Source organism: Octopus sinensis, linkage group LG2, assembly GCF_006345805.1.
Source record: "Octopus sinensis linkage group LG2, ASM634580v1, whole genome shotgun sequence".
Classification (NCBI taxonomy): Eukaryota; Metazoa; Mollusca; class Cephalopoda; order Octopoda; family Octopodidae; genus Octopus; species Octopus sinensis.
Window position 1 is genome coordinate 202,620,381 of NC_042998.1, and position 17,500 is coordinate 202,637,880.

The window sequence follows — 17,500 nt, forward strand, 5'->3', positions numbered from 1 at the left end:
AAACTGGGTTTTAAACCTGTTTCCTCTATAGATCTGTTAAAATTTTTAGGGGTAGTTCCTAATGCTCCTATAACAAGTCTGATACCTTTTACACGCACTTTCCATAGTCTTTGTAATTCAATGGCTAGGTTCTGGTACTTTGCTATACTTTCTATACCTCTCATTTTGATTTTTTCATCATTTGGGGCTTTCTATTCACTTCGTCTGCTACTAATAAATCAGGCATCTTAGCTTTTATTAATCTGGCTCTCTTAATGTTAAAGTCTCACAACATCTTCTATTTCTTACTTTCTAGTACTTTACTACGTTCATGCTCATACCATTATCAGTATTTTCAAATCCTAGCTTTCTATATAACTCCCAGTGGATTACTCTCTCTAGGTAGTCGTCTTTTCTTGTATTCTTTGCGTGCCAGTATGCTACATTCTCTCACATTGGGAATCTATTTGGTTTTTGTCTATTTGTCTTTTATCTAATTAATCCTTAATGCTTGACCATATGCTGCTAAGCTATTACGAAACTTTCTATCTCTCTTTTCAGCCTTTCTGCAACCATAATCAAGTCTCACTATTACTATTTACTACAACTATCATTGGGAATTCTTCTCTTGCTCCTATTTTTTTTCTAGCTTTTAACTTCCTTTGGTTTTTGGTTTCCCCATATCTCGCCGGGACTCTAGCTGCTCTTAGTAAACTTTCTTCACTATTACCTGCAGATGAGTCTATATCTATTCTAGCTAACTCCACGCAATCTTCTACTGATATTAACTCTCTTTTACCTTCTTTTCTATGTAAGTATAATCTTGCTACTTGTGCCCTTGAGTGGAGTCCTCCATTCATATTGAATTCATTCCTAGTTCTTCTATCTACCTTTGCTAATTCAATTTTTGTCTAATTTAGAAAAGCTATTGAGTATCTAAGTAATGATACAGACCAAGTATTTACAGCCTTCACTAGATTCGGAACATTTACCCTTGACTTTATTAGCTTCCTTGGACCTCTCATGTACTCCTCAATTTTTGTTTTCATGTTTATAATTAGTATTCTGTCAGATTCTTATACTCCTAAATACATATTATTCTCTCCTTCTTTTAATGATTTTAATGTTTAGTCATCTGGTAATTGGATTCCTTGACAGCTGACTACCTGTCCCCTTTTCATGACTAATATTGCACACTTATCCATGCCAAATTCCATTCCTCTATCTTTGCTGAAGTGTCTTACGATCAGTATTAAGGAATCTATATCTTTTTCATTCTTACTAAAAAGCTTCAGATCATCCATGGGTAATTTTTCCCTTACTATGTCTGAACTGATACCCCGCGTCTGCCTCCCTTAATATTAAGCTGAGGAAGATCAAACTTAAAACAAATATTAAAGGGGACATCGACCCCCCCCCCTGTAAAATCCCTCTATTGATATTAACCTTCCCTAACAGTGTGTCACCTAAGTAGAGATCTACTTTCCATTCCTTCATGCTAAAGCTAATTAATTCTCTTATGTTGTCTGCTATACTGAAAGTACTCAAGCATTCTCTTATCCATGAGTGTGGGATCATATCATAGGCTTTCCTATAATCTATCCATGCTATTGTTAGATTTTTCTTTCAAGCTTTTACTCCATTTAGAACTGCTTAGTCTATGTATAATAGATCATGCCTTTCTCTAGCTTTCTTCATGCTACCTTTATGTTCTTCTGGCAGTAAAGTCTGGTTGGCAAGGTGCTCGTAAATGCTTTCTAGTAGCATTCCTTTTAACAGCTTCCACACTAAATGTAAGCAAGTGATTTATCTATAGTTGCTTCCTGTATTACCCTTGCTCTTATCTTTCATGTTCAGTATTGTCCTCCCTCTAGTAATCCAATCTGGTATTATTCCTCCATTTAAGGCAATCTTGAAGTTTTTCCCTCAGCCTCCCGTGTATACTACTCAATTTCTTTATCCAGTACGCTTGAACTAAATCTGGTTCTGGGCCCTCCGAAATCGGCATTTGTCCTAACACTAGTTAATTTTACATCTGGTTATTTCTCATTCACTACTTCGTCCCTCACTTTCTTCAAACATACTACATCTCCATTATTATTAACTGGCCTCTCCCAAATATGACTCCAGAATTTTCTAGCTTCTTCTGCATTAGGTATTTCGTTCTCCACTATCTATTTGGTTATAAAATCTCCTTTTGGCATTTTGGCGTCTTTCGTTTGATTTTTGGTATCGTCAATTCTTCTGAACCAGCTTTAAAATTCAGTTGTTTTCTAGTTGCAATTTCCAATTGGAGTTAAGTTCGTATTAACTCCAAACCGCCTTCGCTTCTCGGGAGGTAAATTTTGGTGTTTGCCTGCCTATTGGGTGATGCATACAATGCATCGTCAACAGCTTTCGTACTTTGACATCACCTTTGTTGATCTCAGAACGGAGCCAGCTTACAATATTGAAGCTGTATGTTATTACAGGCATGATCAATGTTTTCGTAGCCTCAGTTTTGTTTCTAGTATTCAGCTCAGGTTTTAGAATGGTCCTAACTCTTCTGCAGCACTCCTTTGTTATCTTTTCTTTCATTGCTGTGTGTTTAATCCTATTTCCTTCACATACTCTTAGATACATACAACTTCCCTGATATTTGAATTATTTTATCTCGCTACTTCTAGCTTGGGGTGATGCTTCCTGTGTTTGATAGTTTAGTTTTTCTCTTAATAAATGTAGCCTTGACGCATTTGTCAAACTCGAATTCTATTTTGATGTTATCGCTAAATTGTTTGACAGCGTGTAGGCGAGCTTGCAGTTGTTGATGATTTTTGCTAACAGTTTCAAGTCATCCATATAGAGGCAATGATTAAGTGTTTATCAATACACCCTGTATCCATAATTTGTTACATTCAAGACTTTACTTAGGAGGTAAGAGTGCTACGCAGAATAACCAAGGAGATAACTAGTTTCCTTGAAATATTCCACAATTAATGTTGTTGTTGTCCAGCGTTTGTAGTTGTAGTGTTCCGGAATTGGAATATTTTCAGCAGTATGAGCAACTGGTTTTAAAGCTGAAGGCCAATGTGGATAAATAATTTTGGATTTGTTCTTCTTAGAGAAAACGGTGATGCTAGTTAAGCAGAAATAGCAATTGGTATAGTGGTTTGTTGGTTCGCGCCATATAAATGCTACTGCAAATGGAATACTTTTCCGTTTACCATTCAGCCATTGAGATAAACAGCAAGGTAGGGCCAAGTTAGAATTCTCTTCAGGTCGAGTTACCCATGCTCCTCAAAAGGTCCCTGAATCTCGTCATCTGTCCAGGTGATTAACACAAACTTTTCTGCTCACCATAAAAAATATACAGTAATAACCTAAATCAACATTCAAGGAAGTCTATCAATAAACTAAAATGTAAAATTAATCATCGAAATATATTTCCCCAAAACAAATTTTTTTCATCTCCAAATTTCAAACATTGATCACTTGATGTAATTTGTTTTATCAAGAGAAGGAAGTCTGAGTGGCTAATATAACCTTATATCAATAGCCTACTGTGGGGAGAACTTTACTATGATTACAGCGATAACAAAGTAAAATAAATCTTCATCTTGTGTGGCAATTTAACAGGCAGCCTACATTTCCTTCTATCAGCACTTATTTTTGTTTCAATGATGAGTATATGAATAGAAATCGAAAACAAAAAGCCTGCTACTTTGTCAATATTATCAATTGGTTCGAGCCGGCGAGCTGGCAGAAACGTTAGCATGCCGGGTGAAATGCTTAGCGGTATTTCGTCTGCCATTACGTTCTGAGTTCAAATTCCGTCGTGGTCGATGTTACCTTTCATCCTTTCGAGGTCGATTAAATAAGTACCAGTTACGCACTGGGGTCGATATAATCGACTTAATTCATTTGTCTGTCCTTGTTTGTCCTCTCTGTTTTTAGCCTCTTGTGGGTAGTAAAGAAATAGGTATTTCGTCTGTCTTTACTTTCTGAGTTCAAATTCCGCCGAGGTCGACTTTGCCTTTCATCCTTTCGGGGTCGATAAATTAAGTACGAGTTACGCACTGGGGTCGATATAATCGACTTAATCCGTTTGTCTGCCCTTGTTTGGTCTATCCAGGCCGCTGAGATATTTGATTTTCGTGTAGTGATAATCTTCAAAAATGTTTTGCTAATTCACAATTGATCCTTGCATCCACAATACCTACATGTGTATCCTTTTTGCTCACTAAGGAAAAAATTGTTAATGACTAAACTATATGTGCGTTTCATTAGGAGAGATGTAAGATTTTTGTACAATGTTGTAAGGCTTACTATGGAATTTTTCTTCCATCAATTTTGGGAAGCTAAAACGTGATACCATTGGCTAGACATTCTTTATAATCGCGATGTCACTAGTAGGTTACATCGGTGAATTTTCCCGCAGAATTCCAGTAATTCATGCTCTGAGGGGACTTCTGTTTTCTTGCAGATCTTCTTCTTCTTCTTCTTCTTCTTATTATTATTATTATTATTATTATTATTATTATTATTATTATTATTATTATTATTATTATTATTATTATTATTATCATTATTATTATTATCATTATTATTATTATTATTATTATTATAATTATCATTACTATTATTATTATTACTATTATTATTATTACTATTATTATTATTATTATTATTATTATTATTATTATATTATTATTATTATTATTATTATTATTATTATTATTACTATTATTATTATTATTCTTTCAATTTTGTTTCCATTTCATGCCGGGTGTCTTGCCAACACCTAAGGTAAAGAAACTCATTGTATACTTTACCTTTAAAGTAGAACATTAAAATAAGCACACCAGATTGTTCATTTACAAAGTCATGTGACAAAGAAGAAAGAAAGAAAAACGAAGGAATGAAAAAAGAAAATATAAGAGAAAGAAAATTCCCCAGAGATAATTCTTCTCAATACATGTGTCGTACCAGATGAAGCAATCTTTTGCACTTCCTGCATGGATGGTAAGGCAGCGATCATCCGCAAACAATTTTCAGTTCTGTTTTTAATCATTCCTAATGTTCCTGCAATCACAATTTTCGTAATCGTCTTGAGATGCCACATCTCTTCGATTTCAATCAGCAAATCTTTATATTTTCTGAGATTGTCAAATTCTTTTGCCGAAATATTATGATCACAAGACATGGTCGTGCCAGTCAATAAACAGATTTTATTGTTTTGCTCTTTCACAATAATATCTGGTTTATTAGCTTTGATGGCCTGGTCTGTAATTACTTGAAAGTCCCAAAGAATCGTTAAATTTTCTCCTTCAGTTACAGCCTTAAGGTAGTGCTTGTACCATTTGTCAGCTGTTTTGATTTTTATAATGCCGATATATTATCCAGTGTAGATATTGGCCAACTCTGTCATGTTATGATTTATACTCTACAGGTGCTAAAACTTTGCACCTAGAAATTAGGTGGTTCACTGCTCCAATCTTATCGTTGCCGAATGAGATTGAAATAAAAGTCTTCACTAAAAACATTGAATAGAATTTGGGTCTACTCCAGTTTTCATTACATTGGCTTGGTAGTTCATGGACAATAAGCTCTGATAAAGCCCTCGATCTTTGCCTTTAGCACTAAGCTCCATAGCCACTGATGCGTGTGCTTCTGGTCTACATCAGCTTTTTGCTACGGGCCACATATTTGTCATACATGCTTGTGTTCCCACCTATCAGCCAAGTGTTCAAAAGCTTTTTACTTTGCTATTGATTTCACCTTCTTTGCAACAACAGTTCCCGCACTTCCATCATGCTGTTCAACCTGGGTATTATGCATGAACCCCCTAGCAATTTTTTTGCCCTCCTTCGTGAAGCTTCTTAGTCTCTCGTGTATTTAAAAGAGTTTTAGCATCCAGTCGTTAGAAGTTTCAAGATATTTGGTCAGTCCAATTGTAGTGGTTTTGTAAGAGATTTCAAATTTTATCAAGCCTCGTTCACCTTCGTCTCTGGGAAGGTGAAGACGATGTACATCTACCTTTGGGTGATGCATCTTATTGCAAGTCAGCAGCTTACCGTTTTTTTTCCTGTCAATTTTCCCTTATTTAACTGATACTCCACTTCAATTCATTGAAACTATAAATAACAACAGGGACTGTTAAGTAATTTATGGCTAACACCTTATCACGTGCGTTTAATTCAGATCTTAGGACTGTAAATTTCCTCTCTGATCTTCTCTTTCATGCTTGAATGCTGAATGCCATAACACTCATTTATTCCGAAATATTTGTAAGTTTGTCCCTGCTCAAGGTTTTTTATAACTGTAATAACATCTAACACCACTGAATGTGAGGTCTTCAATTTCCCTTTCTGGAAAGAGGCTTTGGCACATTTATCAAAACTAAATTCCACCCCGATGCTATTACTGAATGCATTCAAATTACGCAATAAGCCTTCATGCTCATTATGGTTTTTGCCAAAGAGTTTTAAGTAATCCATGTAAAATAGATGGTTTATTTTCTTGTCGTCAATTTTATACCATACCCTGTTTGTTAAGTACACATGTAAGGGGTATTAGGGCTATGCAAAAATTTATGTTTGAAAGTGAGTCACCTTGGAAAAGTGAGAGAGCAGTGCATGCTATCAAAATTACACTTGAGTAAAATATACGAAGCCCAGTATACCCATTACGACTACCCGTCTGATAAGGGTAAACGAGGCACATGCATCACAACCTTTTGTGCGAGACATGCTCAACTGGTTAAGGCCAATCAACTGACAAGCAAATCTGTGGTATTGAGCAGAATATTTGCTGTACCCCATCTTTTATACTAAGACAAACCAATACACAATAGCCTCTCTCAAGGGCAATGCAAGTGGAATAATAGCAACCACGAATAGTATTTCCGAGCGTGTGTCACCTGGGAATATTTCCCTAGTTACGCTGGTCCGCCTAACTTATCTTGACCTGATATTTGTATAGTTATCCATTTTGGCATGTTGTCTTATAAGAGCTGTACAATGCTCTCAGCTATCCCAAATATAATTAGCTATTTTAGGGATCCATGAGTGTGGCACACTATCATATACTTTTTAGTAATCAATTCATGTCGTTGCTAAGTTTTTCTTCCTTATTTTGAAATTCCAGAGAACTTATGCAGATCTATATATATAACAAGTCACTTGTTACTTTGCAACCATTTCTACATCCTCTCAGCTTTTCTGGTAGCATATCACCTTCCTCAAGATACCTATATTTATATATATCCTTTGCAATAAAACTTGTTAGTAAATTTCACACCATTGGTAGCTAAGTTATTGGTCGGCAGTTATTTGCTATATCTCCTTTCTTCTGATCTTTCAATATCACCACTGTTGTATCTTTCCTCACAGCCGTCTCGATACAGAAACAGCCGTCTCGATACAGCTATTTAGCTGTGTGCTCATTCTCTCACGAAAAGCAGTGAAACGTTTTAGCCAAAATCCCTAGACCAAATCTAGGTTGGGAATCCTTTTCAAGACATGTATTAACGTTACTATTGTGGTCTTCAAGTTTCTGTTTTAGCAAAATCTGCGCTATTTGTTTTTCTCATTTTTAAACATTCTTCACCACCATCGTGTTTCACTTTATGGCTCCAAATGATTCTCCAGAATTCCTTTGATTTTTTCTTGTAACGTTTCCATTTAGTTCCGTGTAAATTCTACTTTGATCTGCTTTGAACAATTTATTTTGTTTAGACTGTTCAATTCTGTAACTGCATCTCTTGATCTTGGCAGCGTTTGCTTTTATCCTTTCTTTTCAATTCTCTCCTATATCATTTTTGTTTCAAGCAGTATTTCTTTGGATTGCTTCCTAGAGGATAACTTTTGACTTATGCCCGTTGCTAAGAATCTCCTCATTCACAAGGTTTTTCCGTAACGGACCTACCTATCCCTGCAATCACCTTTTCCACCACCAGGATTCCCTTTCATTCTTTTGAGGTTGTAGTATCTTCACGCCAAGTCATTCAGTTACTACGACTGCTGCAGTATACATTATGTTGTTGGTCATGATGCTACAATTACTTCTTATATTGTACAAGACTTGGCTAATTATTTGTATCTATTTCCCTATTTGGTATTTTTTCTTATTTATTGATGGTAACACTTTTCGTTCATCTAACTGGGTAATACCATGTAATCTACCAGCAATAACCAGCTCTTCATCGGAACAGTTATTTCTGGTTCCACGCGTACATTTATGCGTCTCTTAATATGTGGTATCTAGGGCCTCTATGTCTTAGCTCTCATTGTTGTTGACATCTATCTGTCTTACATTGCTACATTCCGTCTGGTAGGTTTTGTGTTTGATTCCCTCGATGTGTACTTCTGTTCAGCAGCTTTTCTCTTTTATATCATACTTCGTCGCTTGGTCTCTGTCGGGTTACATCAAACATTCCCTTTCTTGTCTCAAAACATGTCTCTCTCATTCTGTCCCTATAGAAAAATCTGCTAGGTCCACTTCGAATGGAGCATTCCATCACCGTGGTCTGCTCCAGTCGATCCTTCCTGCTTTCTTTCGTATCGCACTAGCTACATCGACCGGGTCTACCCTGCTGTGCAACAGGCCCCCTACCGGATGATAGATTTTTTCCATTATTGGTTCCAACCTTATTCACGTTGTTGTTGAATACATTTGTGTTTGACATTTTCACTCACAGTGAATGTGATGATGATGCGACAAAACCACCCTTGTTTTTTATTAAGACACCATCATTTGAGGGGTTTTCGACCAAGGCTTAAAGAGGTCTCCACATTCCATGAGACAGGTTTCAAACCACCAGATGCCAATTTATTATTTCATGATCTCAGGGTGGGCTTACAGGTACTACGACTTGTCCAATCTTTGGATTGCTTCATAGAAGATAGGTTTTGTCTTATGCCCGTTGCTAAGTATCTTCTCCTTCACAAGGCCTTTCCATAACTGACATATCTGTCTCTGCAATCACCTTTTCCACCAGAGTAACTTCATTATTCCTACGTCGAGATTCCACAAACAGATGTAGATTCACGTCATATTGTTATTAGCATTATCATAATTTGCTTATATTGTTGTTGTCGGTGGTGGTGGTCACTATGTTGTTGTAAACTATATTGTTACTTTTGGAGTTGTTGCTGTTTTTGTCATTATTCTCATTATTCTGGTTATCTCCGATAGCCACAATCACTTTTGTCATCGTTATGTTTCGTTCTATTATTATTATTATTATTATTATTATTATTATTATTATTATTATTATTATTATTATTATTATCATTATTATCATCATCATGTGATATTTTTTGCTTCATATTAACAGCTAAATGATAAGTGTGTGTACGTATGTATGTATAAAATGAGTGTATGCGTGCGTTTAAAGCAGTTGTATTATTAATCGAATCAGTAACTAGAAACTCCAAGATTAAATGGAGTTTCTCACAAATATTCCATCCTCATAAGCAGAGCAAATATCTTCGTGAAATGGAAGGAGATATGAAATTTTTATCCCCCTTTCACCAATCCACTACTTCATAGGTTAACAGAAAACTAAGAAAAATATGTTTAATGCGTCAGGAGAATGCTGTTAGTGAGCTTATCGTTTCTAACCTGTTTCGGGGTTGGAAATACAACTTCACGGAGCGCTCCTGTATTCTCATTACTTGCGGCGTCAAACGACAGGTCCATATCTCGTAATTTCTTAGAGTGAATTATACAGTATTAATTGTCTTCTTCAAAGGTAAAATCCATTACAAATGACTTACGACTATGGAGAAAAAAGATGAAGAAAAAAGATTCTTAGATGCTGATATCGGAGATGAATATTAGCTTCTGCTGGCATCCTACTTGTTGATATTGTTGCGACGTTGCTACAGATATTCATTACATTTTATGTCTGTTTTATTTTGCTTTTTTACCACCCTGAAGGGACAAATTAAAAAGTAATGATGTAATCTGAAGATAAATCTGATCTGTCAAAATGGATTCAGTTATGAGATGAAAAATTCCATTCTACATGAGAGGAAATAACATTTCTGATGTTTGCTTCCAGATTTGAAATGATAGAACCGGAGATAACTTTTATTTTGCTTGAAACAGGTTATCCTTTATCTTTACTCTGGATTTCACAAATTAGACAAATAACTGATATTATGTCGGTAATTATATTCAAAGTCTTTAACAAACTTCACACAAATCCATTCTATGGAAGGCTCAAGTAACTACACCAGAGAGAAGGATAAATAACATAGACAACAAAATATGTTGTTGGAATTATGAAGCCTTAAGTTCTATTTATGTCGGAAACAATGCTTTACAAATCGAATTAAATGGTATGTACATGATTTTTTGATAGATATCGTATTGTAATCGTTTTTGTTCTACGTATTATGCTTCCTCGATCAGAAAGATAATTAAAGCATAGTTCTGTTTTAAGAGAAATCTCTTGATGTCTAATAAAAGATAAATAAACGATAATGGTCGAGGTTATTATTGAATTTCTGTTGCTCTTGCAACGTTTGAAAAACGGTAAACAATAGTCTCCAATGTGGAGTTATCAATAGTTAATAGGAGTCGTGGTTTGTTCCCTGATTTAATTTGATGCAATCCAACAGCAGCAATATAAGGAATCCCTATGGAGTTATAATCTCCCTTGGTTTTATCCTCATCTGTTAATAGCACGCATCAGAATTCCTAAATGTTAAACTGATTGCGGGATACTTTTATATTCAGTTTTGCTTTTGAACCATTAAATTAAAATGGAGCGTTGGTACTGTGATATTCTCAATAGAAATAGGAAGACACCAGACTCTCTGCAAATTCCCCAATGCTGTCATCTTAAAAATTTCTACATTAATGAGTGGGGAATGGTTTTAGTACCAGAAGCCAACTGTAAGTGTGCAAAAGCCTGTGGGGAACAACCTGAGTTGAACAAAATAATGAATGCTTAATTTTACAAATTAATAGTAATCGTTTTGAACTTCCAGCTTGAAATTGCTTCTTTTTGGGTGCTTTGTTTTTTTTCAGATAGGGTTTTTGAGTCTTTGACAACAGATGGCTTCAAATTTGAAATCGGGCGAAATTATACACATTGATACAGAATAACAGACCACTGGACTGGCTTAAACTATATATATATAAAACATAAACATACATAAACACACACACACCCATAATATATATATGTTTTGTTGGATTTTCTGCTGCTTTAAATAAAGTATATCTATATATATATAATAATAAATCTCTGAGCGAGGTATAAACAGTAACTGCTCTATAATATAAGCGGGATCAGCCATCTGAATGTGGCTAGGGACAGGGCGGGGTGGTGGGGGTGTTACTGATGCATCTAGCCCCAGGCGACTATCGACGTCACCAGAAGAGCCGACACCATCACGGTGTCCTTGCTAGCCTGCAAAGGGAGATCAGCCTCACCGAAGATACGGATACTACACACGGACCGGTTTCGAGGTATTTGCCTCTTGTCAGTGCGTGGCAAGCACCGTTCTTCGCTGAGGGACTTCTTGTACAGGCCAGATATATAGAGATTTTCACAGTAACCACAGTCACTGGCGTAGAATATCCGTTCGATAACAATAATAAATCTCTGAGCTAGGTATAAACAGTAACTGCTCTATAATATAAGCGGGATTAGCCATCTCAATGTGGCTAGGGACAGGGCGGGGTGGTGGGGGTGTTACTGATGCATTTAGCCCCAGGCGTCTATCGACGTCACCAGAAGAGCCGACACCATCACGGTGTCCTTGCTAGCCTGCAAAGGGAGATCAGCCTCACCGAAGATACGGATGCTACACACGGACCGGTTTCGAGGTATTTGCCTCTTGTCAGCGCATGGCAAGCACCGTTCATCGCTAAGGGACTTCCTGTACAGGCCAGATATTATATAGATTTTCACAGTAACCACAGTCACTGGCGTAGAAAATCCGTTCGATAACAATAATAAATCTCTGAGCGAGGTATAAACAGTAACTGCTCTATAATATAAGCGAGATCAGCCATCTGAATGTGGCTAGGGACAGGGCGGGGTGGTGGGGGTGTTACTGATGCATTTAGCCCCAGGCGACTATCGACGACACCAGAAGAGCCGAAACCATCATTATAGTCGTCGTTATAGTCGTTGATATAGTCGTCGTTATAGTCGTTGATATAGTCGTTATTATAGTCGTCGTTATAGTCGTCGTTAGAGTCGTCGTTATAGTCATCGTTATAGTCGTCGTTATAGTCGTCAATTTAGTCGTCGTTATAGTCGTCGTTATAGTCGTCGTTATAGTCGTCGTTATAGTCGTTGATATAGTCGTCGTTATAGTCGTCGTTATAGTCGTCGTTATAGTCGTTGATATAGTCGTCGTTATAGTCGTCGTTACAGTCGTTGATATAGTCGTCGTTATAGTCGTCGTTATAGTCGTCGTTATGGTCGTCGTTATAGTCGTTGATATAGTCGTCGTTCTAGTCGTCCTTATAGTCGTTGATATAGTCGTCGTTATAGTCGTCGTTATAGTCGTCGTTGTAGTCGTCGTTATAGTCGTTGATATAGTCGTCGTTCTAGTCGTCGTTATAGTCGTTGATATAGTCGTCGTTATAGTCGTCGTTATAGTCGTCGTTCTAGTCGCCGTTATAGTCGTCGTTATAGTCGTTGATATAGTCGTTGTTATAGTCGTCGTTATAGTCGTCGTTATAGTCGTCGTTATAGTCGTCGTTATAGTCGTTGATATAGTCGTCGTTATAGTCGTTGATATAGTCGTTATTATAGTCGTCGTTCTAGTCGTCGTTAAAATCGTTGATATAATCGTCGTTATACTCGTTGATATAGTCGTTACTATAGTCGTCGTTATAGTCGTCGTTATAGTCGTCGTTATAGTCGTCGTTATAGTCGTCGTTATAGTCGTCAATTTAGTCGTCGTTATAGTCGTCGTTATATTCGAAATTATAGTCGTTGATATAATCGTCGTTATAGTCGTCGTTATAGTCGTTGATATAGTCGTCGTTATATTCGTTGATATAGTCGTTATTATGGTCGTCGTTATAGTCGTCGTTATAGTCGTCGTTATAGTCGTTGATATGGTTGTCGTTATAGTCGTCGTTATAGTCGTCGTTAGAGTCGTCGTTATAGTCGTCGTTATAGTCGTCGTTATAGTCGTTGATATAGTCGTCGTTATAGTCGTCGTTATAGTCGTCGTTATAGTCGTCGTTATAGTCGTTGATATAGTCGACGTTATAGTCGTCGTTATAGTCGTCGTTATAGTCGTCGTTATAGTCGTCGTTATAGTCGTCGTTATAGTCGTTGATATAGTCGTCGTTATAGTCGTCGTTATAGTCGTCAATTAGTCGTCGTTATAGTCGTCGTTATAGTCGTTGATATAATCGTCGTTATAGTCGTCGTTATAGTCGTCAATTTAGTCGTCGTTATAGTCGTCGTTATAGTCGTCGTTATAGTCGTCGTTATAGTCGTTGATATAGTCATCGTTATAGTCGTTGATATAGTCGTTATTATAGTCGCCGTTCTAGTCGTCGTTAAAATCGTTGATATAATCGTCGTTATACTCGTTGATATAGTCGTTACTATAGTCGTCGTTATAGTCGTCGTTATAGTCGTCGTTATAGTCATCGTTATAGTCGTCGTTATAGTTGTCGTTGTAGTAATCGTTATAATCGTCGTTATACTCGTCGTTATAGTCGTCGGTATTTTCGTCGTTATAGTCGTTGTTATAGTCGTTGATATAGTTGTCGTTATAGTCATCGTTATAATCGTCGTTATAGTCATCGTTATAATCGTCGTTATACTCGTCGTTATAGTCGTCGTTATAGTCGTCGTTATAGTCGTTGTTATAATCGTTGATATAGTCTTTGTTATTTTCGTCGTTATAGTCGTCGTTATATTCGTCGTTATAGTCGTCGTTATAGTCATCGTTATAGTCTTCGTTATAGTCGTCGTTGTAGTAATCGTTATAATCGTCGTTATACTCGTCGTTATAGTCGTCGTTATAGTCGTCGTTATAGTCGTTGTTATAGTCGTTGTTATAGTCGTTGTTATAGTCGTCGTTGTAGTAATCGTTATAATCCTCGTTATACTCGTCGTTATAGTCGTCGTTATAGTCATCGTTATAGTCGTCGTTATAGTCATCGTTATAGTCGTCGTTATAGTCGTCGTTGTAGTAATCGTTATAATCGTCGTTATACTCGTCGTTATAGTCGTTGATATAGTCGTTATTATAGTCGTCGTTATAGTCGTCGTTATAGTCGTCGTTATAGTCGTCGTTATAGTCGTCGTTATGGTCGTCGTTATAGTCGTTGATATAGTCGTCGTTCTAGTCGTCCTTATAGTCGTTGATATAGTCGTCGTTATAGTCGTCGTTATAGTCGTCGTTGTAGTCGTCGTTATAGTCGTTGATATAGTCGTCGTTCTAGTCGTCGTTATAGTCGTTGATATAGTCGTCGTTATAGTCGTCGTTATAGTCGTCGTTCTAGTCGCCGTTATAGTCGTCGTTATAGTCGTTGTAGATATAGTTGTTGTATAGTCGTCGTATAGTCGTCGTTATAGTCGTCGTTATAGTCGTCGTTATAGTCGTTGATATAGTCGTCGTTATAGTCGTTGATATAGTCGTTATTATAGTCGTCGTTCTAGTCGTCGTAAAATCGTTGATATAATCGTCGTTATACTCTCGTTGATATAGTCGTTACTATAGTCGTCGTTATAGTCGTCGTTATAGTCGTCGTTATAGTCGTCGTTATAGTCGTCGTTATAGTCGTCAATTTAGTCGTCGTTATAGTCGTCGTTATATTCGAAATTATAGTCGTTGATATAATCGTCGTTATAGTCGTCGTTATAGTCGTTGATATAGTCGTCGTTATATTCGTTGATATAGTCGTTATTATGGTCGTCGTTATAGTCGTCGTTATAGTCGTTTTATACGTTGATATGGTTGTCGTTATAGTCGTCGTTATAGTCGTCGTTAGAGTCGTCGTTATAGTCGTCGTTATAGTCGTCGTTATAGTCGTTGATATAGTCGTCGTTATAGTCGTCGTTATAGTCGTCGTTATAGTCGTCGTTATAGTCGTTGATATAGTCGACGTTATAGTCGTCGTTATAGTCGTCGTTATAGTCGTCGTTATAGTCGTCGTTATAGTCGTCGTTATAGTCGTTGATATAGTCGTCGTTATAGTCGTCGTTATAGTCGTCAATTTAGTCGTCGTTATAGTCGTCGTTATAGTCGTGTATATAATCGTCGTTATAGTCGTCGTTATAGTCGTCAATTTAGTCGTCGTTATAGTCGTCGTTATAGTCGTCGTTATAGTCGTCGTTATAGTCGTGATATAGTCATCGTTATAGTCGTTGATATAGTCGTTATTATAGTCGCCGTTCTAGTCGTCGTTAAAATCGTTGATATAATCGTCGTTATACTCGTTGATATAGTCGTTACTATAGTCGTCGTTATAGTCGTCGTTATAGTCGTCGTTATAGTCATCGTTATAGTCGTCGTTATAGTTGTCGTTGTAGTAATCGTTATAATCGTCGTTATACTCGTCGTTATAGTCGTCGGTATTTTCGTCGTTATAGTCGTTGTTATAGTCGTTGTATAGTTGTCGTTATAGTCATCGTTATAATCGTCGTTATAGTCATCGTTATCGTCGTTATACTCGTCGTTATAGTCGTCGTTATAGTCGTCGTTATAGTCGTTGTTATAATCGTTGATATTCTTTGTTATTTTCGTCGTTATAGTCGTCGTTATATTCGTCGTTATAGTCGTCGTTATAGTCATCGTTATAGTCTTCGTTATATCGTCGTTGTAGTAATCGTTATAATCGTCGTTATATGTCGTCGTTATAGTCGTTTTATGTCGTCGTTATAGTCGTTGTTATAGTCGTTGTTATAGTCGTTGTTATAGTCGTCGTTGTAGTAATCGTTATAATCCTCGTTATACTCGTCGTTATAGTCGTCGTTATAGTCATCGTTATAGTCGTCGTTATAGTCATCGTTATAGTCGTCGTTATAGTCGTCGTTGTAGTAATCGTTATAATCGTCGTTATACTCGTCGTTATAGTCGTCGTTATAGTCGTAGTTATAGTCGTCGTTATAGTCGTTGTTATAGTCGTTGATATAGTCGTCGTTATAGTCGTCGTTATAGTCGTTGTTATAGTCGTTGATATATTCGTCGTTATAGTCATCGTTATAGTCGTCGTTATAGTCGTTGATATATTCGTCGTTATAGTCATCGTTATAGTCGTCGTTATAGTCGTTGCTATAGTCGTCGTTATAGTCGTCGTTATAGTCGTTGTTATAGTCGTTGATATATTCGTCGTTATAGTCATCGTTATAGTCGTCGTTATAGTCGTCGTTATAGTCATCGTTATAGTCGTCGTTATAGTCGTCGTTATAGTCATCGTTATAGTCGTCGTTATAGTCGTCGTTGTAGTAATCGTTATAATCGTCGTTATACTCGTCGTTATAGTCGTCGGTATTTTCGTCGTTATAGTCGTTGTTATAGTCGTTGATATAGTCGTCGTTATAGTCATCGTTATAATCGTCGTTATACTCGTCGTTATAGTCGTCGTTGTAGTCGTCGTTATAGTCGTTGTTATAATCGTTGATATAGTCGTCGTTATAGTCGTCGTTATAGTCGTCGTTATAGTCGTTGTTATAATCGTTGATATAGTCGTCGTTATAGTCGTCGTTATAGTCATCGTTATAGTCTTCGTTATAGTCGTTATTATAGTCATCGTTATAGTCGTTGATATAGTCGTTGATATAGTCGTTGATATAGTCGTCGTTATAGTCATCGTTATAGTCGTCGTTATAGTCATCGTTATAGTCGTTGATATAGTCGTCTTTATAGTCGTCGTTATAGTCTTCGTTATAGTCATCGTTATATTCGTCGTTATAGTCGTCGTTATAGTCGTTATTATAGTCATCGTTATAGTCGTTGATATAGTCGTTGATATAGTCATCGTTATAATCGTCGTTATACTCGTCGTTATCCTCGTCGTTATCGTCATCGTTATCGTCGTCGTTATCATCATCGTCGTTATTATCATCATCATCTTTATTATCATCATCATCGTTATTATCATCATCATCATTATTATCATCATCATCATTATTATTATCTTCATTATTCAGGTCACTACCTGGAATCGAACTTGGAATCTTGGTGTTAGTAGTCCTGAAGACTCCACTAGAGTGGACGCAAGTGCTAACATAGGATTTATAAAAACATGTGACATATTATTAAATATCTGTAAATATAAAACCATCCAGATTTCTGAGTACCTTAATTCTCCATATATAGAATGCCTGTACATCTTCTCCAAACCTTCGAATATAGATACGTGTATACGTATATATATATATATATACACATACATACATACATACATACATACATACATACATACATACATACATACATACATACATATATATATATATATATATATATATATATACACCGGAGTAAGCACATAAATGTGAAACAATGTGGGAAAAAGAGCACTCAAATACCAGAGGTGAGTA

General features: G+C 36.6%; 1 protein-coding gene across 1 annotated transcript in view; it reads right to left on the reverse strand.

Moving 5' to 3' along the window:
- Positions 1-2,901: 2,901 nt before the first annotated feature.
- LOC115227374 (homeobox protein 2-like) overlaps positions 2,902-17,500 on the reverse strand; it is a 45,299-nt gene continuing 30,700 nt past the window's right edge. The window contains exons 2-3 of the mRNA XM_029798235.1: positions 16,428-16,966; positions 2,902-3,094 (exon numbers count right to left, since the gene is read on the reverse strand). Coding sequence (XP_029654095.1) covers positions 2,902-3,094; positions 16,428-16,966 — 732 coding nt within the window. The remainder of the gene's footprint in view (positions 3,095-16,427; positions 16,967-17,500) is intronic.